This window comes from Pyricularia grisea (assembly GCF_004355905.1).
Source record: "Pyricularia grisea strain NI907 chromosome Unknown Pyricularia_grisea_NI907_Scaffold_2, whole genome shotgun sequence".
Classification (NCBI taxonomy): Eukaryota; Fungi; Ascomycota; class Sordariomycetes; order Magnaporthales; family Pyriculariaceae; genus Pyricularia; species Pyricularia grisea.
Window position 1 is genome coordinate 5914853 of NW_022156717.1, and position 22996 is coordinate 5937848.

The following is a 22996-nucleotide window of genomic DNA, read 5'->3' on the forward strand; positions in this document are numbered from 1 at the left end:
GATTCTCATTATTGTCTTCTACTCGTGTAACGGTCTGTTTTGCTTGTACTTAGCGAAAGTTCACAAGTGCCATGCACTTATACCTAATAATCACTCCACTTTCACATCGTAACATCTGGCTTGTTCGCTAATAGGCACGATAATCCGTTCGGCTCAAACGTCAAGACAGGATAATTCCTCAGGTGAGATGCAAAGGCTTCCTTATGCACCCAAAATCCCACTTAATCCTCCCCAATATCCAAAGGGGTGGGCCCAAAAAGGCGCGTTGCTTCTCCGGCGCCTCGGCCGCCCCGCGCCGTGTTGCATTAGACGGCCGAAGGATGCGGGCCTCTGACCACCGGTCCGCCCTGCTCATTTGGGTCCGATCGCGACTGCAACTCAATAGAGTCACAGAGGGATATCCGTGCCCACAATCAAAAGACATAATATCTGACGCCGATACCAATTTATAGCCAAAAAAACAAAAACTCACAGCCCATTCCCGATATCAAACACAACAGCAATCCACCCGTCAAGATGGCAGAAGCGAACCCCGCCACACGGGAAAAGTTGGACGGTACGTCTTATAGCGCAAAGTCCTACCTGGCACAGTACCATGAGAACCCTACTGACAGACTCGTTGCAGCCCAGATCAAGGCGGCGGACATGGTGAGCGCCTAACACCTACTCCTTGGACCTCGAGGTCGCCCACTTCGATCCGACATATGGCAATACGCTTACCAATTCCGCCATGATCCAGAACGATGACCTAGCAATGGAGATCATTGACGTCGGTACGTATAAAAATATCTTGTCTGGCGCAAGGGAAACTGGTGGCAATGCCGAGACGTTACTGACATGCAATCGTGCTGCACCTCATCAGCCCAAGAGGCGATGTCCAGGCTCACTATCGAAAAGGTCCGTCGCGAAACACACCCCCCCTGATTTTCGGAATCGAGCCGCAAGACACAAATGCCGACCCGAGAAACAATCGGAAGGGAGGCTAGGGGCGCAGCAAGACGTGATATAAACATGATGCTGACTGATAGGGGGCGTGTGCAGGACATTGCGGAGCATGTCAAGAAGACCGTACGTTGCAGGGCATCCTATCTTCCTGAGACACAGCTGAGTGTTTTTGCTGACCCCCAATGACTATCTAGTTTGACGAGAGAAAGGGTCCCACATGGCACTGCATCGTCGGTCGGAACTTTGGCAGCTTTGTCACCCACGGTATATACCATCTTCTTCAGCCCCTCGACAGCTCGAAGCCAAGCTGGCCCACTAATTATTCCCTCGCCATGTACAGAGTCCAAACACTTTCTTTACTTCTACCTTGGCCACTGCGCTTTCCTCGTCTTTAAGACGCAGTAGTCTGGGCCTTATCGAGTAGGCTACAGTTCGATACCACGGCGGTTCAGCATGATTTGACATGCTTATGTTGTTCTATATACCTGGAACAAACATACGACATCAGTGTTTTCATATTTGGGGCAGAGACTGAAAGAATTAAAGGAACATTAAAGTACAACGTTCCATGTCACCATCGGAACGATGTCAGCCTATCACCCGCTAATGTCATTTGAGAAGCAAGAACTGGAATGCGGGGCACAGAATCAATAATTTCTCTATAATTCACGTGTCTGACTTTTTCGTCACTCTTGTGTTGGCGCGGATCACAAACATAAGATCTGAGGACAATCTATACATTCCTAGGGTCGACAGTTCCTTGGCACGACTCTCGCAAATTCTCCGCCATTGTCACCTCGACACTCCTGTGCAGTCCTCAGATATCGATTTCGGGGAGTTTGTACTAGCAGACTTATCCGAACGGGTGTGTACCGGGGAAGCTGAAGGGCGTTCCGGGCTCGTCCCTTGTGCCCTCTGAACGTGAGACCAGACCGTGGAGAGAGGACTCCATATATCTATAGGCGTCTGAGGTGCAAGGACGGACCTGTCAGGAATTTGTGATTTTGCGTAAATCACTGGCTGCACCTTTTAGGGATTACACAACCTTAATCCATCTATGGGGCGGTGGCAGGTAGATTATGGAGGCGCTGTGGTAAACATATCAACTGTCAGCCAGCTCCTGGTTTCTCTAACCTCGGCCCCGTACTAACCATCCACAGCTGTATAGAGAAAGCCGGGATCGGCATGGGAAACGTGGTTTCATGAAAAACATTCGCCTGCCACTAGTCCAAAGACGGCGGCTATCATCTCGGGTGCGTAGTCATGAAGACCTGATCAGCAGCATCACACGGGTGAGTTTGGGCGGCCGAGCTCAAACACTCCACCGGTATAAATGAGGATGACAAAGGGCCTTATCACCGTTGAGGTAACAGTCTGTACCATGTTACTGCTGTCTAGGCGACTGACTGATTGGTATTGGCCTCTATCCGTGCAAACCCTGGGATGGACTTGTTATAAGCATAAGTGTTGTGGACATTGGATAATACGCCGTGTTCTGTCCTTGTGGGATCAACAATGTACTCGGATATTCCCTTGACCCCATTTAATTTTTAATGTCCGTCCAACATATATTCAGCTATGTGATATATACATTGCTGGTGCTAATAGAGTGTTGGTTCACAATCATGTCGCCTGTTATCACATCACCCTGTTCGTTGCCAATCGCTACATATCCAATGTTAATTATGTGTTTTATATGTTGGCATACGGAAGAAATGCTTCAGTCGTAATGTGAGCTACTCTAGTAGTCAGGAACCTTGGGATAAATCATTGCGCTACCGAAAAGAACAAGATGTCTCTGTAGTCTTGAAGGTCGACAAGGAGATAACAACTGGTCCGAGCTACGATCGATCTTAGCCACAAGCAAAGATGATACACTTCTTGTACATAATTAACAACTTGGTAACCCAAAATTAAGTTCAGGCATGCTTGACTGACAATTAATTAGCATTATTATTATTTATTTTTATTTTTCTTATTGTTGTTCTGACTGTAAGCATGAAAAACTAAACCAACGACCCAGGCAAGCCAGGCGAGTCGGTTGTGACGGAAACGATACCCTTGGAAGCAGCGGTCACAAGTACTATTTGGTGGTCGCGAAGCCCCACTCCTAATCTGGCCTGACACCTCCACTTTGTACCCACCGAGCATTACGAAGCAGTGTAGACGGGGATGCCCGTACACAGTCATGCTGCGTACCGACCACGACTTCCTCCGAGCAGGGCCGACAACAAACCTACCAACATTTCATGAAATCCATGTTGTGTTTCTTGTACAGGGTAGATAGACACTCGAGATCGACAGGTGCAACCGCAGATCATCCAGAGGAGAAACGTTGCCCATCCATACAATATTTCTGGTACAAATGGTACGAGGACTGGACTCTCCTTTTTAGACCTTTCCATGATCCCGTCTGATTGCCCAAGGTGTTAAAGTTTCCAGATCGCCAATTGATGGCCTCAAGCCACTACATTCCAAGACAATTATGCAACGGCCCCGAGGAACGACCAGCCCAAGCAGGCCCTTCCCCTGCCGTGGCTTTTGGTGGCTGTGAAGGAAGTAAACCTCGCCCGTCCAAGTCATCAAAGGTTTGATGCATGTCAGGCTAATGCTCGACACAGAAGCCCAGTCAGCTAGGCTTTGCCAGGTAGGACAAAGCTCCTAGTGCAGGGCGCCTTGAAAGAGAGAGAGAGAGAGAGAGAGAGAGAGAGAAAGAGAAAGGCTCGCTACTTGAGGCTACTGTAGTAAGTTATTCGTAGGATATCGGTAGATCGAAAGTCAGGGGCGGGGCGAGCGATGGGTTAAACGCCAAGTCCCTTGGTCGGGCCCTGACCGAGAGGCGAGGGAGTGCAAGCTAAGCTGGGCTCGCATGGCGCGGTACATTTCTGCTCGATCCCACCATTCAACTGGCCTCGTTTAAATATTACATACCTTGGGCACCCAAACAAGATAATATTGAGTACTTTTTCCAACACCGGCGGCCCTTTTGAGGTTGTCGAATCAGGATCTTTTGTCTCTTGTTGGCTAGCAGCACCCTAGCTGAGCTTGTGAAGAGTGGGGTATGGAAGGTTACAGCGCAGCATTCAAGGTCGGGTTGGGTGGATGCATCTGGAAAAAGGCGGATGGATGGAAACATTGAATTCACTCAACAACGCAGCTGCGAAGAAAAAATAAAGCTCCCCGCTCAGGATATTTCAAAATACTCTCACCCTTACCTCCAGCTGCCAAGGCATACTGCAGCTAGGGTCAAGCTTTCACTGCGTCCTGGAAAGTAAGATAGATTCCCCTTCGGCCGTTTCTACTTATTACCGCCCGAGTAGCCCGAGATGGAGATTATGTCTGTGACCACTAGATTTAGGATCCAGATCCCCTTTCCTTCCCTTTTTCCCACCTCTGAAGAACCAATGCGGATAACGGCGGGCCGGAACCGACGGCCGACATGGCAAGGGATTTTTTGATTCCATCCCCTTCCCGTAAAATCGTCCATTGCCCGCTCACCCCCGCACTCTGCAGTGTTTATTGTGGGTGGAGGGTCTACTGCTGCGGTTTACGGGATTCGTTCCTGCGTGTCCGCGCTGGTTAGGCCCAGGGATTTTGTTTTGTTCTCGGTTCTGAACTCGGCAGGCTAAAAAAGCATTTTGCCCATATTTTATCAAGCCCCACTAGATTTCCCGGGACTAGCTTTGATACATCTGCAGTTGATTTAAAAAGAAGAAAGGTAAATAAATTCACGAACAAAATTTCCTTGCAAAAAAAAAAAAAAAATAAACATCTCATGCGCCAATTATTCTGCCACCTCAATTGTACTGTGTAACTCTGTACCTACCTAGGTACATACCTTAGGTACCTTACTAAACCCGTAGGCCTGGCCGGTACGGAGTACGATGAACGCCCCCACTTGCACCACACCAGCTTTTTTCTCCTTAGATCGGCCGGGGGAGGGTGTAGGTGCTCTCTCATCCAGGCACATGGCATCCCCTTTCCCCTCCAAGCTGAAAGACAAGGTCTTACTGTCATTACCTTTCGCACTCGCCGGCCAAAAAAAAAGGTAATAATCACAAAAATGCATACTGATAATGTTTATTGTTTATATTTTGTGCGGGCTATCTTGAAGGAGCCAGCATGACTAGTTTACCATACTAATCGTGCGTTGCAACTACTCGCGGGAGAGCTGTCGCATGTTCCTTGCCGGCTGGTGAAGAATATCGCATTATAACCCACGCCATGGTATACCCGGCCCGACCGGCCCAGTCCGACCACTGACGACAACGAACTCAGCCAAAAGAGGAACCAGCAGGTTGGACAGGTACATGCGGGTCTAAGACATGCATGCGCATATTTTTCTTCTTTCTATAAGTTATGCAGGCAAGCAAAGCAAGAAAAAAACTACTATAGTAACTCTACGGTACGTTGAGCCAGATTGACTTTTGTACTGTATACTGCATTGCCGTTCCGAGACACCGCGGATGGTGAGAGATTGGTGGTTATTAGAAGTTTTCTCCTTTGTTCATCCGACCGGGCCGAGAGAGCCTTCGAGGGGTAAATAAGGCAAAACGGTACTCAGTGGGAAGCGAAGCCTAACTAACGAGTGAGGGATTCCTAGCTGCAGGCGTAATGTGAAAGTAATCATTGGAGCTCCACATACCAGGAAAAAGAAGCAGCTTCTCTTTTGGGATTCGGGACCTGTCGTAAGGTTAACCGAAAATGCCCTTCGTGGATTAGTGCTAGTTGCCACCACCAAATATAACTAAAATACCTAGACTAGTTCTAGATCTGGAGCTGCCCAATTAGAGAGCGACCGACACCCGTTGCTGAGCCGGTAATAGGCACTCGAGAGAGCCTTTGAACTAGCATACGGTTGTCAGTCAGCTCGTAATATCGGCATTGCTGTAGAGTCAAGCTGGAATGTGAGCTGAGAATAAGCTATGAGCTGGAAAGAGGGGGACAAAAAAAATAGCTGTATCTTGGGGGTTGCACGCATTAAAACCAAATCTTATAGACAATAATTATAGACTTATCGCAGCTGTCGGTGGGCTACGTTCTCTATACCGCTAAGTATAAGTTGATTGACTCCTCTGATTCAAATCGTTTGGGTTCAATAAAAAGCCTTTTTGAGCCTTGCAAATTCCCGTCTAATTCTGATGGGCGGACTTGTTAGGTTGACAGAATCCACTTGCAATGGGCTTCTAGAAAGAAAGAAAAAAAAAAAAAAAAACAGCCCATGTGACAAGGCAATGGACCAGTAGATCATCAACGCGGAAAAAGCTCGGGAGTTTTGTTTACTTGATCGTTCGGTAACATACTCGCCCACAATTTCAAAATGAGGAAGTTATTGATTTCTTTTGCTTTTCAAATTACCCAAGAAATACAACGAATGCGAATTCGCCACAGGCAAATCGTAACATGTCACGTCTTGGTTGTACGTGGTACAGCCTCAGATTAAAACGACGCCAAGGGTAAGAAGCTCGTCCAGTAAAGGCTAGTACAGCCGGCATCATGCCTGACACCCGTGGAGTGGATTTGGATTTCTCCTGGGTGCTAAAGTAGCATTAGCATTTTAGCAGCATTGTTATTGTGGTACGTGGGTACAATGGTCGGTCTCCCGGGGTACATCAGACGGAAACAACAGATGTCTCCCCCAGGAATAAATAGATCTTTTGTTTGAGAACTTGAGTGGTACGGTGTATGGCCCCCTTTTTTTAATCTTTCTTTTTCTTTTCCCTGCCAGTTCCTAACCGATTGTTTTATACTCCGGGTGGAGATTCAAGTTGTCATTTTTAAACCTCGTCTTTGGTACCTCATAAAGCCTTTGATGAACAAATGAGAACGAGTAAGTAACGCTGTGCACAGGAGGCGAAGAAGGTTTGGTCTCGATTCAATTCTTTAGTTCCTTCATTATTACTGACCCCAAGTAGAATTTCAAAGCCAAGCACAGCACAGCCGTAGCAGTTCCTTTCTGACAATGACATGTCTGTCCATGCCAAGCAACCACGGGGACCCCCCCTGCAAGGTCGATCATTAAAATGGATCGGATCCACCTGGAGCAAAGCGGGCAAAGGTGGGCTTACTCGTTCAGGGTAATAATGCAGAGCCCCCAAAAAAGCCCGCCGTAGTAAACAAAGCTGTAGGCAACACATCCATGTTAACCCATAGCATTTTGTTGCCAGCAACAATCCAGCTGAAAGTCACTCCTAAAGCCGGTTGGCCCAGGTTTACCTAGACAAAGAAAAGGGCCAGCCTGGAAATTCTCAGTGAAAACACATTAATTGGATAGGTCCATCCGCTATGAGTTCTCTATCTCTGGCACGGGAAGGAGGAGGCCCGGGCGCGTGCAAAGGTTGCGGATTTAAAACATGTCGAAAAATAAAGAGGACTGCCCTGCCGCCGGCTAAAGGTACAATTAATAATAGTTCAGCGGCGCGGCAAAGTGCCGCTGCAGAAACCTGGATCAACTCACAATAACGAGCGTGAAGAATAACATCTACGTGGTAATATGCCTTGCATTAACAATTCTTCAGTCGGCCAGAACATTCAACCCTTGTATCGGGCTTTCGTCGGACTTGAAAAAAAAAAAAAAAAAAAAAAAAAGCCTTTTTGGCCACAAGAGTTGTTTACAGACTGTACCCTTCCATCAAACCCGACAAAACAAGACTTCTACTTCTAGGAACTCCTAGGAAAATGGCGAAGCTTAATGTGTGGAATTGACACCAGGAAAGAGGAGCATCTCCAAAGGGGAGCAAATGGTGTTTCAGCACATTGAGAGATGGGATCCCTGCCATGAAATGATTTCGTCATGCAACGCACCCTGGGATGTGTACAAGACCGTACTGTACAGTAGGCAAAGATCAGCTATTCCCTGCCTATCGTAACCGAATGGCGTGTGAGATGACTAGTTCTAGGAGTCCAGGCACAATGAGTAATTAATTACCTGCGTAGTAGATGATTGATTGTGGGAAAGCGAAAAAAAGGTAACACAATTTGTTAGCACTTTGGAAACAAGTCTAATGCGGTTCAGTAGGATTCTGCAGGCGTTGCTGTTGCACATGCCGAGATCTAGACTTTGACGTAACTCAGAACACATGGCACAGCGGAGACACCGAATTGTCGGGAAGCAGTCGGTCGAATAAACGCACAGTACTGACAAGCGATGCGGTGTTTAAGACCCGAAGCTTCTTTGTTTTGGCAGGGATACCTTTCTTTTCTTTTTCCCTTCTCCTATCTTGGGAAAATAAAAATTCGAAAAAAAAAAGTGACTTACCCACCGAGAAAGCCGATTGCTGACAGCCCGGGGAGGTGCTCGCTCAGTGGAGAGAGCCTACCGTACATCCATCTTACTGAGGCGGTAAAGGAAACTTTGGGTAGAAGGGCGTGAAAAATAAAACAAAAATAAAATAAAAAAGCCCGGCTGACGGCAGTCACCCAATTGCACAACGCTTTTAAGAAGTGAAGTGGCGTGGCGTGTTCGGACGGTCTACAATTCTGTACTAGATGGGTGAAAAGGTACCGGAACCGAACCTTCGATCAGCTGGTCACGATGAGGCCGTAACTGCATACTCCGTGTAAGCCTCGATCAACCCTGTCGTCCTCGTGTGGTCATCTTGGGATGCCAGGCTGTTTTGTTGACAAATGGTGTGTTTCTTAGAAACATGCAAGACATTTTTTTTCTTCAATTTTTTTTTGTCTTGTAATAAAAAAATAATAGACTCAAAATCTTATCTCCCGACTCTTTTCTTTCTTTCTGATTTACCCTTTGTCTTTATTTTTGTTTGTGTGATCGTAATCGACTACTTGCCATTTTCTTTGCTTAGGTGATGATGAAGGGTTCGGATTAGACTTGGGCAAGGTTACCTGACGCATACACAACTAGATATGACTTCTAACCCAATCTAGTTACGGCTCGGGGATGGACAGCTGACGCAAGCTAGGTCCTTGGTACTTTATTACGGGTATCTACGATGTGATTGATCAATTATGCGACTGATAGTTTGACGAGTGAAAGCTTCCCGCGCCTCGAGTTTGTGACCAAGAATCCATAGCATCCAGGAGAATAATAGCAGATGGTGCTGGATCTTACTTACCTGCACTGGCCAATTTCTATCCCACCTAGCTGATAAATATGCACTGTCGTGTCCTGCGGTACCGATTGCTGTCCATCCTTAATTAAGTGCATGTTATATTGTACAGTTCCAAGTAAGTTGATGGAGGGCAAGTAACAATGATTCATTCGTACACATGCCCTGATACTCATCCCGTGTTCATATGTACGCACAGTCGCCCGAACAAAGTTGGGACGAAGAAAATTAGACAAGCCAAAAAAGAACCTTCATCCTGAAGTTTCTCTCCCTCTCATTATTTTTCTCTTATGGTTGATCATGCATATACAAACCTAGTCAGGTACCTGGGGCAAGTAATTATTTTGTTTTCTTGACTTTTCGGAGCGAACGCCTTAGGTGCTCATTGAACAGCTACCTTACGGTAGTTCGGACATGTAGTCATTGGGGCCTTTCAATAGTTGGGTGGACAAAACGGTATTACCTTTACACGAATTGGGGTCCAGTCTCGGCTCGCTTATCCAAACTTGAATTACCTCGAAATGCACCGAGAGTCGTGAGTGAGTGATGTCAACAGGTACGGCCGTCATGTCATGGCAGGGCCCGCCAAAACTTTAGGCTCAATTTAATGCCGCCACGCCATCGGCCAGCGGCCAAGTAACCTCTCACCGTCTGTGACCGACCTCGACGAAGCATCCTATTACGGAGTACAAAGAAAAATCAGACAATACGTTACTGCATTGTCAATTTTCTGCCAGATATCGTTTGTACTTCGTGCAGAGTTGCCTGATGGCTGCTGTGCTACCCATCCATCCAATGCCGCTACCTATTTCTCGGTGCCCTTGTTGGGCGACCACGCCGCTGGAGTTTTGAGGTGCCCAGGGTGGCCATAGCTGCACCCAGCTGAGTGCAACTGGGTGATGGAAGGGTGGGGCCTGGAAACCATTGAAACAGCTTAGCACCAGCCAGCCCAGTCTTGAGAATGGAGACACTTGATTGCTTTTCCAGCGTCTTTTTCGGCCATAATGGTCAAACGGTCTGCAACTGGCTTTTTGTCGGTGTAGAAGAAATCATGGGCTTCTCGCGTCATTATGAAGCAGCTTATCAATAAAACTTGGAGGTGAAGAAGAAGAACCTAAGATTGTTTACCTATACAACATATTTTGAAGGTACGAAGTAGAAGCCGGTCAACGGAGGTAGACAAGTAGAATACCTACCTACCTAGGTGCCTACCTTACCTACCTTAGGTGGTAAGGTTAGTACGCACGCAACGTAGTAGCGGCGGTCACCATAGCAAAGCCATAGGACTGAGCCACGTGCCGTGCCGGGTCGCCCTGGAGAAGCGTCTTCGCCTGGCCGTCCGTCCCCACCCTCCTACTTCGTAGTTCTAGTCACTTGTGAACAATTGAACTAGGAAATAGCCAGCGTCGGTGCGGTACTCTTTTTTTTTCTTTTTCTTTTTCTCACTGGCTCCAATCAACCTCTGTCAGAACGTTCTCTTCCGCACATAGCCAGCATCATGACATGCCAATGATGCCCTGACTTCAGGCTTGACATCTCTGAGCAGTGTTGTGTATTGAGTACTGTATGGTACATAAACTCAAGCGACATTAACCATGCGGTGGACTAAAACGCACCACTGCGCGTCGTACTCTTTGAGCAGCTGTGGGAATCCGTACCTCCCTGGCCCTTGTCCCACCAAGCCCCCCCGTCTTGCCCCGTCCTGGGTGGCTGACCCACAATAGCGGGACAGGTACTGGGTACAAGAACCTCTTGCTGACTGTTCCCTGAGTGGCTGGTCGGCTCACCGCCCGTGCGCCCCTGTAGCTCAAAACTACAGCGCACAGCGACCGCTCGTTGACCAGGCGGCCCAGAGGTACCGTCTACCTTCGTCCAGGCTGTCTCAATCGTCGTGGGGCTGGCCTTGCATACAAAGCAAAAGGAGGAGAGAGACTGTGCCTAGAGGTACCCGGCCGGAACGCCTGGCCCCTGCAACTCACCAACTCCGCCCTCCACTGACGTTCCCACTCCATTTCTCGTGCCTCTTTCGTTGTTCGCTCCACCCACCCATCCATTCTTTGCCTGTGTGCGTGTCGGGGCGATCCCAGGTGCATCTTCCGTACGACCTCTTTCGCCCCGGGTTTGCTTTGTGCTGCCTTTTTGCTCTGCTTGCTCATCACTGCTTGCAAGTGAATGTAGTGCTTGTACGCCCTCTTTGGAAACAACTGTTGGGTCACTTCTTGCTCCGTCCTTCTTTTTTCCACCGGTCATTGTTCTTTTTGGATCTGCCAATTTACTTGTTACCTCACCACTGAACTGGCAAACCCCTGTTCCTCTCGTTTCTTTGCTTTACTACCCGCTCTACATCTTTGCTCTCAGTATTCAGTCTTCTTTGGACCGACATCGACACTTTCCCTTTCGACACCGACTGTCTCCTTACCTCGCCAGGGACCTCCAGAAGAACTATCGGCATGCAATGAGGTGAAGAGTGCTACATTACGGAAGGATACTTGCAGCATTGAAAGCCTGAAGAACGTCTGTCGGCTTCGGCCGCCCGCCGTGCTCGGCTGGTCTGACAACTGACGTCCTCTTCCCCCCCTTTACTCTCTTGAAGAAACCAACAACAACAACAACAACAATAACCCATTCTTTTCGACGAATGCCAAACAACCTTACCACGACCGACGACGATAAGGACCAGCGGAATCCTCGCTGTGATTAGACTCGGACGAATTGCAAGACGGCCGAGCCGAGTTGCCCGTCAAAATGTCTCTCGTCATTCCGGCAGGGGGTCTGGAGCTGGAGACGTCGGTCGACAAGATGACCAGTCTCCCGCTCCAGGCTTTTGCCATAACTTTGAGCGATGACATGCTGGAGGATCTGATAGACAGCTTCCAAAATGGACAGGAGATCGAGTTGTCCCTGGGGCAGTCACCGGTATGTTTATTGTGGATCGAACGTCCCTAATCATGTCTTTTGGAAGTGCCCTGTTGTTTGCCTGCGCCCGTCAATCACCCGGCTACAATCAGAATAGATATTGTGATTGTGAACAAAAAAGCCTTTGAAAAGCTGGTTACTTTGCGCTCCCGTAACCTGCTTGGCGAAGAAGACGTTCAGCCCTACATATCAAACTTGCATGAACCATAACTCACCTACCCGTCAACTCGCAACTCACTGACCACTGCTGTCTTTATATCAAGGCTTTTCTCTACGGCGGCAACACTCAACCTGTCACTCGAATACCCGAGAATTTCTCCTACGATCTCTACGTCACCGATCCAAACTCACCCGAAATCGCTAGCCTTGCACCCAACCCGACGATGCCACTATTCAAGAAACCGCACCTTAACTATGTTAAGAAGCCCAAGTATATGCCAAAGGGCTTAATTGACGAAGATGAGACTCCGGAGCTGGGAGCTTTGGAGATCATCGAGAACCCGGAAAAGTCTCAGACGTCCTCACAGTATGCATTCTGTGTCCAACTGACCTTTTTACCCAGTGGTCAGGTAACTAACGCTAGAGCTCACTTTAAAGGTCCAAGAGCTCTTCACTTCAACCTCAGTCTGCGCTGAACAAGAAGCCGAAGCCTGCAACGACGGGGAAGAAGACAGCGGCTAGCAATGCGATAACCATGTCAACACAGGCTCGCTCGCGTCCTACAAGTCCGGCAATCAGCGCCGTCGGCTCTCCTCTTCCCGAGTCGTCGATCGAGTCTTCGCACCAGCAAATCGTGAAGGAGGCCAAAGAGCTGCGCGCACCGCTCATCCACGCTCTCGCTGTTCGGGAGATGACATATGACGAACTCTGGGAGAAGTGGGGCAAGGGTCGTGACGATGATGACGACTCGAGGCGAGAGTTCCGTAATATTCTGAACAAGGTCGCCGATCAGGTCAAGAACTCTAACAAGTACATGATGAAGAAGAATCACTGGAAGGAGTTGGATGTTTGGAATCACAATTACGACTCGGATTCGGATCGTCAAACCGCCATCGACAACGCTGTGCGGCACTTTGACAAGATGCGAATTGGTGCCTCGGAGCCAGAGTGGCAGAAGCTGTTGCCGTTTGACGACCGTGGAAAGGGCAAATGTCTGAGCAAGCTCCAGGCCTCGCTAGCCAGGGGCCCTAAAGGACTCACCGTTCACGTCCAGAATGCAGATGATACGAGCGGAGGTGGTTCGCCGGACACGGACAATCGCTCCATCAGCGGGTCGCAGCCCATGTCTAGGTCGAGCTCACAAAACAAGCCCAAGAAGACAGCCGAAAAGAAACCAGTTGAAAAGAAACCAGCCGTGTCAGCACCGAAAAAGCCGGCGGCACCCAAGGTTTCTCCCTCCAAGCCCGCTGCCAAGCCCACTGCCAAGACGGGAGCCAGAGGACCGCTATCAAAAGAAATCATCACGGATTCTGACGAATCCAGCGACGAAATCCCGCTTTCACAGACAAAGAATGTGGTCAAAAAACAAGCGGCACCTGCGGTGAGGGCTCCCAAGCCTCCGGTATCTGCGCCGACTTCGGGTCCTTCGTCGCTTCCCAAGAAGCCCCCGCCACCTGCGGCACGCGAGCCTGCTAAGCCACAGATCACAGCAAAGGCGCCGGTCAAGAGACCCCGCGAGGAGGAGGACAGCAGTTCCAGCTCGGGCACACCTCTTGCTAAGAAATTCAAGGTCAAGGAACCAGTGAGGGCACCAAAAGAGCCCATCAGGGCACCGAAGGAACCTATCAGGGCGCCCAAGGAAACCACCGTCAGGGCACCCAAGGACGTCATCCGTGCGCCACGAGAGACGAAGCCGATCAAGGAAGCCAAGGCTGCACCGTTGCCTGTCAGCAAGCCCCGTCCGGCAGATTTGAGCCAGAGCACGTCGAGAACCGGAAGCTCAAACATTTCATTCAACCGATCGAAGAACACATCGCCTGCCAAGTCTTCGCCTCTTGCATCATCGCCTCCAACCAATGCCTCCGATATCGATCCGGCTGAGGAGGCCATGATTGCCAATGCCAATCGCAAGCGCAAGGCTGACGCATACTATAATGACTCGTCCTCGACCACTAGCAGCAGCAGCAGCAACGTGCAAACTTCGAGCAAGAACTCGATCAAGAAGCGCACACACGACGATGACGTGAGCGCGAGCAGGCGAGGCGCCGGTAGCAAACTTTCCCCGGATGTTGTGGCTAAGGCACGGCGCTTCAAGGAGGCTTACTCGGATTATGAGCGACTGCACTACGAGCTTTCGGGAATGAACAACCCAGAGGAAAGCAAACTCAATGAGCTCATGAACATGCACCGCAGGTTGGAAAAGATGAAAAAGGAGATTTACTCGACTACAGGCGCTGCTTACAATGGGGATCGTGGCCGTGACCGCGCCCAAAAGTCTGGAGAGCAGAAGCGGAGTAGCGCCGTGGCCAGCAGCCGCCGCGAGCGCGACGAGTACAGTGACTATGGCCGGCATTGAGATTTGACGAGGCGATAAAAGTCGAGCGATACAGCGCCGGTAATATTATTCTTGGCAGCGATTCGCTCCTTCGCATCTCAAAACGTATTGCTGATACACGTCGATTGACTCGGATGTGCTTCTGCTCCCAGACTCTGAAGGCGACGGTGGACCTCAAACCCGTTAGCCGGTGTTGTCTTGATTATTTCCCGAGGAGTGTTTTTTTTGTTTTCATACTTGTGCTTTCTTTTCTTTTTCTTTTCTTTTTTTGCTTTTTATATGATCATTATACTGCATGTTTCCCAAGTTTACCCCGGAGTGCGGCAAAGAAGCAACTCTTGCACATTTCATTTCATCATTCTATGGCGCACCTTGATTCTGGAGTTCATGGGTGGCATATAACAAATCACAGCATATTTTATCTTTTCATGGAAAATGGTTTTTGGATTTACTACTCCCCTTGCCCTCTTTTTCCTTTGCATTAATCTTATACGAATAACCTGAGGAGCATATCATTGTATGATCCTTTTATCGATTACACTCTCTTCGGGACACGGGCATTTGAAATTGATGGATGCCACACCAGGATACACTTGGTATTTCTGTCCCATGACGAAAACTGGATGGCGAAGGGGCTCGAAAACAGAGGGTTGGGAAGATTGTGAGGGACGACGATGGTTATTGCCAAGGTTGCTACTCTGCTTGACTAGTTCTAGTTGATTGGTTTGGATCAGCTACTTGACGTTTGGGTTACTTCGCTTGCATTTGACTCGAGGACTCATGTTGATTTGCATAGAGTCTCATTCAGTGTCTCTAGCAGGTTTAGAGCAATGGTTCATTTAGCTACCGAATTGAAGACAGAGAGTTAAGCTCACAAGCGTGTCACCATAGGCTGTCGACAGCACATACTGGAGACATTTGGTGATGATTCAGACTCGGCAAATGAGCAAGGTTTTATATGCATGTGCTTTACGTGTGAGTTGACGACAACTAATCCGATTAAAAGTTGTCTGCCGAGCTGAATACATTCATCCTATTAATTATTGCAGTACGACGACTTCGCACGGCCCCTCAGCCCTCCGTATCCTCCCAACAAGGATTCAGATGAGAAGGAAATCCGTCTCATCAAGTGAGCACCCTGTACTCGCTTGGCGTCAGCCCTCCCCCAGCACCATCCTCAACCGGCAGGCGACGCCATTCCTCGAACCTGGCAATCTTGCCGCGCTCGATGACCAGATCCACTACCCCGGAAAACTGCCCGCCGTCTTCTCGCCTCTGCTGCTGCTCACCACCCCCTTCAACCTCGTCGCCGCCGCCGATCCTTCGACCTCTGTTCAGCGTCCGGTACCTGCACCTTCCGTAGCCGGCGGCCAGATCGACGTCGCGCCACCAGACCTCGTGGTCCGGATCGACCTCGCACGCCACAAGCACGCCTCCATAGCTGTCCCTTCCATCACCACCACCGGCGCCGCCGCCGCCACTGGCGTCGTCGTCATCGTCGTCACGGTGACGGCCCTCACTGCTCCCCCACCGGTCCCGGTGGTGACGGCGCAGCGGCGAGCCGGGCGACAGGATCCTCAGCTGCGCGCCGTGGTCCACGTAGACGAGGTCAGGGGCAAAGTGAGATAGGAACGGCGTCGGGTCCGGGTTCGCACAGGCGCTGGAGATGAGGTGTGGAATGTGCCGGATGTCGATGTCGACTGCGGCGGGTGTTGCTGCTGCTGCTGTTGCTGGGTCAGGCTGAGCTTTTTGTGGTGGACTGTATTTGCTGTTTTTGCCGCCCTCGCTATTGTTCTTGTTGTTCTCGCGCCTGACCGCGGCACTCTTGCTGCGTGTCCGCGTCGGCGGCCGAGGCGGGAATATATGCTTGCGCAGTTGTCTTTTGGTCCGAGGGGATAACATGTGTATGGATTATTAATATTAAGCAATACTTTTTTTGAATTGTTTTTTTTTCTCTTTCTCCTGGGTGTAAGTAAGATATAAAAATATGCCCAGAACAAGTGAAAGATCACAAAAGAGCTGTTGGGGGGTATGGTAATTTGATGGATAGTAGAGCAAGCGGAGGTTTCAGTGATCTGAGCTCCTCATCCCTTTTCTTCTTATTTGTTTCTTTTTCCTCTGAAGAACAAAAACAAAGAATATCCCTCTCAACCAAAAAAAATGAGCGAGTCGGTAAACGTGTTCCAGGGGTCTCAAATTTAGCAATCATAACCTTCCTTGATGTTCCTTATTAAAACCAACCCTTCTTCCTCAAAACGAAAAACCTCGGGCAAAGCATCGGGGACGAGGGTGACGTTTGACTTGGAAGGGATGAAATAAAAAAGCTAGGATGGGACCACAAGGTCCCATCTATCTGTTGATTGAACCCCGCCCTTTGAATAGGGAGAAAAAAAAAAAAGAACATATGATTGCCAGCTACGGGTGGGAAGAAAAAGACTGGAGCCTACTCAGTACCAACAGTACCAACAGTACCAACTCGGCAAGACGGCAAAAAAGAGTAGAGACAAAGAAGAAAAGATAGAAACAAGAGTAGAAACAAAAGCAATAAGCCGTCTTTGTGGCGCTAAAAACAAGGAAGTGAAAAGACCGTGGTTCCTTGCATGCTTCGTCTTTTTTTGGGGGGCTTAAACAGTCAGTGTTACTCAACCCCCCAGTGGCTCTGCACAGCTGATGTGTACATTATTTTTTTTTTACCAAGTTGTCACAAATGCTGGGACCAAAAGGGGGGAACAAAAGAAGGGACCGTTCGTCATCGACGCAAGGGAACGTCTGAGCTGCAAGGCGCCGGAGAGCCGAAAAACAAGAAAAGAAAAGAAAAACCAACTGGAGACATGATGGGATGAAGAAAGTTTGAACGTCTGCGGTTGACCAAGCAGACATCTTTAGACCAGGAATTGCCGCCTTGGTTTTTTTTTACAGGTCCTGATGACCAACCAAGCCGAACCAACTAGCGTCGCGAAAGAGAGAAGAAGAAGAAGAAAAACAACCCGTGATTTATCAAAGCAGCCGCTCTTCCCGTGCTCCAACTGAGCGAGACATTCGACCTGAACCCCGAACCCCCGTCTCCGGGGCCCAGTGCGGCACGTCCCGAGTTGCCAAACCCTCGCCGCCGCGGTAAAAAAAAAGATCACATGACGGATGTGCAAAGTCTACTTCTAAGCCTCATTCCCCCTTGCCCAGTCGAGTCAGGATGATATTGAGGTCTGAAAATGGTGTACTAGTTCCGCGTCATCAACACGTATTCCTTCCACGGCATGTGGCAACTGTCTTCAAAACTAAGCCTCCGGCGGTCCAACAGCAAGAATGACATCAACTTAGTTCTGAAGTAATTTAATCTGTACGCCGCTGGCGCGGATGTCGTGGCTGGTGATGATGATGTAGTCTTGTAGCTCATGACCCTCCACTTATCCCCCCCCCCCCCGTTGGATGTGCAAAACGTAAGTGCCCACGTAGACCGTAGATTGCTACTTTGATTGTTTCCTTTGAGCCTTTCTTCATTCGGAGTGCCGAATGGTACTTTCTTCTTGTATGTTGCCTTGAGATTCTTCAGAGGAAACGACCCAAGTCATACACTAAGGGCAAACAGCGAAGCAAAAGAATATCATCAGATGTACCCGTGAATCACCAACAGACTAGGCAGATAGAGGCAGTAAAGGACTTTTTTGTTCCGATCCAAACGACTGTTGTTTTGCTCCCATGCTGCTGTTTGTCAAGTACAGTCACCAAAGGACAGGATCTTGGGTTTGTGTCCTTGTTTGCGCTTGCATTTATTCCGTATGTTCCGTTTGCAAGAGCTGACCAGGCGTCTTGCTCAAAACTTTGAGAGCAATGGCATTGCAGAAGCATTCAGGGGGGCTGTTTAGACGACGCTGGTTTGCTCCAGGTTTAACCAAATGGTATCAATCTTCTACAACATCCGCGCCCATGTGAAAGCAAGGAAACTGGACAAGCATCCTAAGATCTTCCATTGACCGTTCCAGTGCAAGCAGTGTGGCAGCCTGAACGATATATACCACTCAATAGATACCAGTACAATCAATTGTATTTTTGTTGAACAATAGAATAGTGGGCCGATGCTTGTCAAGGACAATAGCTTGCCTGCGAAGAATAGAGAATATAATGGAGCCATTGTCTGCCTAGGCGTCACCTCTTGCATAAAACCAACACTTAGCCAGTAAACAACATATTATTCCCTGTCAAAGTGTTCTCGCGCACCAGAGCACACTGAAATCAGAAGAAAAGACAGCGGCGGTCAACTCGTCAACCATCATGTCCAACGACCATAGCAGCAGAGACGGGCGTGGGCGCCAGCATGAAGATCAGAGGTTCTTCCATGAGAGTTCAGGTTACGGCAACGACGGCGGAGGTCCACGCACACCTGCGAGATACCCCAGCGACCAGTCATCGAGAGGCAGCCCTTCGGCAGCTATGTTTGTCGATCGGTGGGCGCATGGCGATGCTTACGGCTCGCGACGCCCGCTACTGGTGCCAGCGTACTCGAGAGGGCCTGAGATCTCACCATCCCGACCCATCGGTGACGGCGTCCCACCACAGCGTGGCCATCGACATAACTCTGGCAATCAGCAAGGGTCAAGCCGCCGAGACTCCAGCTATCATAGGCCTGACGATGACGGTAGTCCACAGCAGCGGTACCGGTCCCCAGAGGGCAACGCAAAGGGTGCAGGCGAAAACAACAACAGCAGCAAACAGCTTGTCAGGACACAAGGACGCCGTCTAAATCAGGCCGGATATGCACTACCAAGTCGCTACCCGGACTCGGACGACCCGAGCCTGGACTACGTTTTGGAGCAGCTTGAGCGAGAGCTCCAAGCAGCAAGCAGATTTTATGGAGCGTACATTGAAGCTCATGCTAGTCAACTCGCCGAAACCGGCGATGCTAGCCGCAATAACGATGTACTCAACATGATTTGGGTACAGGTCGTTTCGGCAAAGATCAACAAGGACATCAACGAGAGGAACAGATTCCATGACATATGTGCTGCAATCAAAAAGAACTTTGACACAGTCGAGAAAGTCTCTATTGATCTGGACAACCCCAATTGGGACAAGTCCGGTGGCGCCCTGGAAAGCGCCATGAGCAAGCAAAGGCGTGTAGGACTGAAGGCGCTGGTAGTGCTGGTCCAAGGAATCATGATGACGGCCCAGACGGTACAGAGGGAGCGAACCAGTTGCTTGGCCGTCTATAGCCTAGTCAAGCAAGCCCTTGCTATGCTCGATCAAGACAAGACAGAGAACCATTACTTGTACAAGAAGTATGACGAGGTCGATGCGGTGAGCCCGGGCAACAAGGCCGAGCCCGAGCAATAGGACAACGCGGCAAACGAGTCCTCAAACGAATGGAACCCATAGACTACCGAATGACTGGGTCTCTACTTGGTCTCCTGAGATGGGGGAACCGATTTGGAGATAGAGCAATGATGTTGTACGGTCATCGTACCAGTGAGTGAGAAGATAAGGGGGTGGCAGGAGCGAAGGTGGTGTTGTAACTACTGGGCGGTCAAGAGCTGCTCTGAGAAGTGTGGTTGTAGGCAGAGTTGCTGGTGACCAGCCGAAAACAGATCGTGATGACAACGCTTGATATCCCACCTCCCGGGTGTGAGTATCTAGGATATGCATCTGGGTCGAGCCCACCATTGCAGTTATTATCAAGATAGAGTTGATTAGCAAGTATCCCATACCTCAGATATCACTCAGATTCTGGAAATCAACATATACACCACTGACCTGAGAAAAAAAAAATTGAAGCATCGTCCTCAGCAGAGTAATCGGAATTGAATTGTTACTCGGACAAGGCCACCTCAACCCCGAAGAGAAGAGGGACACGAGTCCCGTGGTAACGCCGCGTATCGCACTCCAGTGTCTCCCGACACAAATCTTCGCAACGGCTCTCCCAGAGGTGATCGGCTTGACGAGCTTAAAAAGCCGTCTACCGTCCCTGCTTTTCTGATGCCAATTGCAGACGTGAAGTCACGCCAGGCCGTCACGGGCTTGAAGAAGTTGGGTATCGCCCGTCCTTTTTTTCTTTGCAGAAAAACGACCGCGGCTTCCCCTGGTGGATGAAGATTACTCCGAATTTCTCACATGTACGGTGATGAGAGTCTATCGTGAGACAGACTCTCCGTAGATTTCGACATGGAAACGCAGCGTTGAAGAGGACGATGCTTGGGGGAGAAAGAAGAAAGGAAACAGGAATGGGCGTGAATTTTTTTCGGGTTTTGACGCGTCTAGTCATACAAGGCTGAAAATCGTGGGAGGTCGACCAGCCAATCAAAGGGCCAGTTTGTAAGCTTTAAGTGGGGTATAGTGGCCCAATGACGACTGCTTATCTCAGCTTGGAGGTGGATGGACCCTGAATCTCGATTCATCTGGCCTTGACCTGACCGCCCTGAACAAAACGAACGGGCAGTACAATTGCCCACAAACCCCCCCTACTCCGGCCGGTGGTGGAGGGGAGTGGACCCCCCTTTTTATTCTATCAATCGTCTCGTGAACCATTAATCGCCCCCTTAGGCTGACCTAACCAAAATGCATACTTAACAATCCCCGACTCGTTTTGGTGCTGGATTCGCAGGATCTTTCCCTCCCTTGACATACATAGACCGAACGACGTTCTCGACAAAACCCCTTAGCATTGTGAATCCATGTCCAGCGTGTGAATTATACCTTTGGCATTTCGTACTTCCCAGGTAACAGCAACAGCCACAGGAGGCTCTTCTCTTCTTGACCACTTATTTGTCGAAGCTTTTTTTTTTTTTTTGTTTCTTCATCATCGCCCCGAAACGCAGCAGCAATGACTAGCACGCCTCAAATTCCACCAGAGGATTTCCCTCAAATGTGGCAGAAGCCTGCCTTTGAAGACATACTCGAGTGTCTGTTGAGTTTGCGTGTGGAACCCCCGATCTGGAAGTGGAACTCGAAGCCCGCAGCAGCTAGACTTCAGGACAATCAAAAGCAAACCCAGGACTTGTCGGAAAGTACTCGGCAGGCCATTGCTAGGTACTTGTCAAGTGTCATCAGTAGCCCCCTAAGCTGGCTGGAGGATGATGAGCAGAGAGATGCCTTGTGGACGGAAGCAGGCCGGCGGTTGTCAGAGCGTTGCGGAAGGGCAGGTACGTTACAGCCACGCTGCTCGTTACTTGTCTCTTGCGCTCCTCCAGAGCTTTGGGACAAGACTGCTTTTGCTACCGCCATATGCTCACAGGCCTACAGCTATGGGTGAGATCATCAGGAGTTGGCCTTTTGATAGCGAAAATGGATACCCCCCCTTCGAGCTTGTCATCAGGGAACCCCCCTTGACCGGCGATTCTCTTGGGTTAAAAACTTGGGGTTCATCCTACGCTCTAGCACGCATGCTTGGTCAATTTGCCGCTGGTCCCCTGCAACATCTGGTTCGACCCCTAAAATTGTCGTCGTCGTCACCACCACAACCGCCAACACAACCCCGCGTATTGGAACTTGGCTCGGGCACTGGGCTGCTCGGCCTAGCGGCTGCTGCTATCTGGGCCTGTCAAGTTACATTGAGCGATCTCCCAGATATCATGTCCAATCTCCGTCACAATGTAGAACGCAACCAATCGATTGTCAAGGCAATGGGTGGGGACTTGGAAGCCGGTGCCCTTACATGGGGTGGTAACGGGGACGATGAGGTCGATCCGGATCTGTTTGGAGACAAGAATCAGTTCGAGGTGCGTAGTTCCTGTTGTAGATTCGAGTGCTTGATCAGAAAAAAAAGCTGCATGGTTGATGACAGTCAATATGCGGCCGCTTGAATATCGCCTCGTAAAAAGTGAACTACTGACTGACATGTTACTTTTAGATGATCATTGTTGCCGATCCCATGTACGACGACGACCACCCGAGTTTGCTGGCCGGTGCAATCAATGAACAGCTAGCCATCTCGGCTAACGCTAGGGCTCTTGTCATGGTGCCACGGAGGGACACCACCACTATTGGACTTCTCTCATCTTTTAGGCAGTTGATAGAAGAGCGCCCGGATGCTTCATTTGTTTGTAAAGAGGAGGGCATGGTTGCCAGTCAAGATGACTGGGGTGGTGATGAGGAGGACGAAGCGCAGAAAAACGTCGACTGTTGGTGGGGAATCTTTCAAAGGAGGTAGCATGTATGTTCTCAATCGTTCATTAGCCTCCACGTCCATGTTTGGATAGACACTGTGTGATTTTCTTTAGACACCAGATAAACACATACATACGATAGATGGACTCTCTCCTATTAGGAAAATATACATGCTGGTGGTTCTGTGACTTTGATGCTCCGAGACTCTCTTCCTTTCACGAATGTCACCGATTCTTGAAGGCCTGATAAATTGGCATAAACGTGATCTACAGGCTTTTAAATTCCATTTTCTGTGGGCTGTAAGTCACGTTCAGTGCGCATGCTAGTCACCACCTTTTATATCTCTTTCAATCTCACATCACTCCCCTGTGACGGTATGGTGCTCCAAATCGCTCCACTTTTGACCTCCCGGTGACCTCGGATTTCTTTCATCTTTCACCTTTCGTCCTGCATTCAAAAATCCTAATCACTTATT

The 22996-nt window shown here is 49.4% G+C and overlaps 7 protein-coding genes across 7 annotated transcripts; 4 read left to right on the forward strand and 3 right to left on the reverse strand.

The window, feature by feature from the left end:
• Positions 1–52: 52 nt before the first annotated feature.
• PgNI_04342 (uncharacterized protein) lies at positions 53–1821 on the forward strand. Its single transcript, XM_031124390.1, has 8 exons — positions 53–182; positions 453–556; positions 626–648; positions 740–773; positions 863–897; positions 1042–1068; positions 1140–1209; positions 1286–1821. The coding sequence occupies exons 2-8, from the start codon at positions 517–519 to the stop codon at positions 1348–1350; spliced, it is 294 nt and encodes a 97-aa protein (XP_030984961.1). The 5' UTR covers positions 53–182; positions 453–516; the 3' UTR covers positions 1351–1821.
• Positions 1822–3483: 1662 nt separating this feature from the next.
• Positions 3484–3852, reverse strand: PgNI_04343 (uncharacterized protein). The gene is made up of 2 exons (XM_031124391.1): positions 3676–3852; positions 3484–3550 (listed from the first exon to the last, which is right to left on the reverse strand). The coding sequence occupies exon 1, from the start codon at positions 3826–3828 to the stop codon at positions 3724–3726; it is 105 nt and encodes a 34-aa protein (XP_030984962.1). The 5' UTR covers positions 3829–3852; the 3' UTR covers positions 3484–3550; positions 3676–3723.
• A 1303-nt stretch (positions 3853–5155) lies between these two features.
• PgNI_04344 (uncharacterized protein) lies at positions 5156–5257 on the reverse strand (the record flags this gene model as incomplete). The annotated part of the gene is made up of 1 exon (XM_031124392.1): positions 5156–5257. The coding sequence occupies one exon, from the start codon at positions 5255–5257 to the stop codon at positions 5156–5158; it is 102 nt and encodes a 33-aa protein (XP_030984955.1).
• A 6305-nt stretch (positions 5258–11562) lies between these two features.
• On the forward strand, positions 11563–15374 carry PgNI_04345 (uncharacterized protein). Its single transcript, XM_031124393.1, has 3 exons — positions 11563–11933; positions 12197–12459; positions 12531–15374. Exons 1-3 carry the CDS (start codon positions 11763–11765, stop codon positions 14446–14448), a joined length of 2352 nt encoding a protein of 783 aa, XP_030984956.1. The 5' UTR covers positions 11563–11762; the 3' UTR covers positions 14449–15374.
• A 178-nt stretch (positions 15375–15552) lies between these two features.
• On the reverse strand, positions 15553–16329 carry PgNI_04346 (uncharacterized protein; the record flags this gene model as incomplete). The annotated part of the gene is made up of 1 exon (XM_031124394.1): positions 15553–16329. One exon carries the CDS (start codon positions 16327–16329, stop codon positions 15553–15555), a length of 777 nt encoding a protein of 258 aa, XP_030984957.1.
• Positions 16330–18696: 2367 nt separating this feature from the next.
• PgNI_04347 (uncharacterized protein) lies at positions 18697–19755 on the forward strand (the record flags this gene model as incomplete). Its single annotated transcript, XM_031124395.1, has 1 exon — positions 18697–19755. The coding sequence occupies one exon, from the start codon at positions 18697–18699 to the stop codon at positions 19753–19755; it is 1059 nt and encodes a 352-aa protein (XP_030984958.1).
• Positions 19756–21219: 1464 nt separating this feature from the next.
• Positions 21220–22706, forward strand: PgNI_04348 (uncharacterized protein). The gene is made up of 3 exons (XM_031124396.1): positions 21220–21557; positions 21658–22133; positions 22265–22706. The coding sequence occupies exons 1-3, from the start codon at positions 21239–21241 to the stop codon at positions 22562–22564; spliced, it is 1095 nt and encodes a 364-aa protein (XP_030984953.1). The 5' UTR covers positions 21220–21238; the 3' UTR covers positions 22565–22706.
• Positions 22707–22996: the final 290 nt, after the last annotated feature.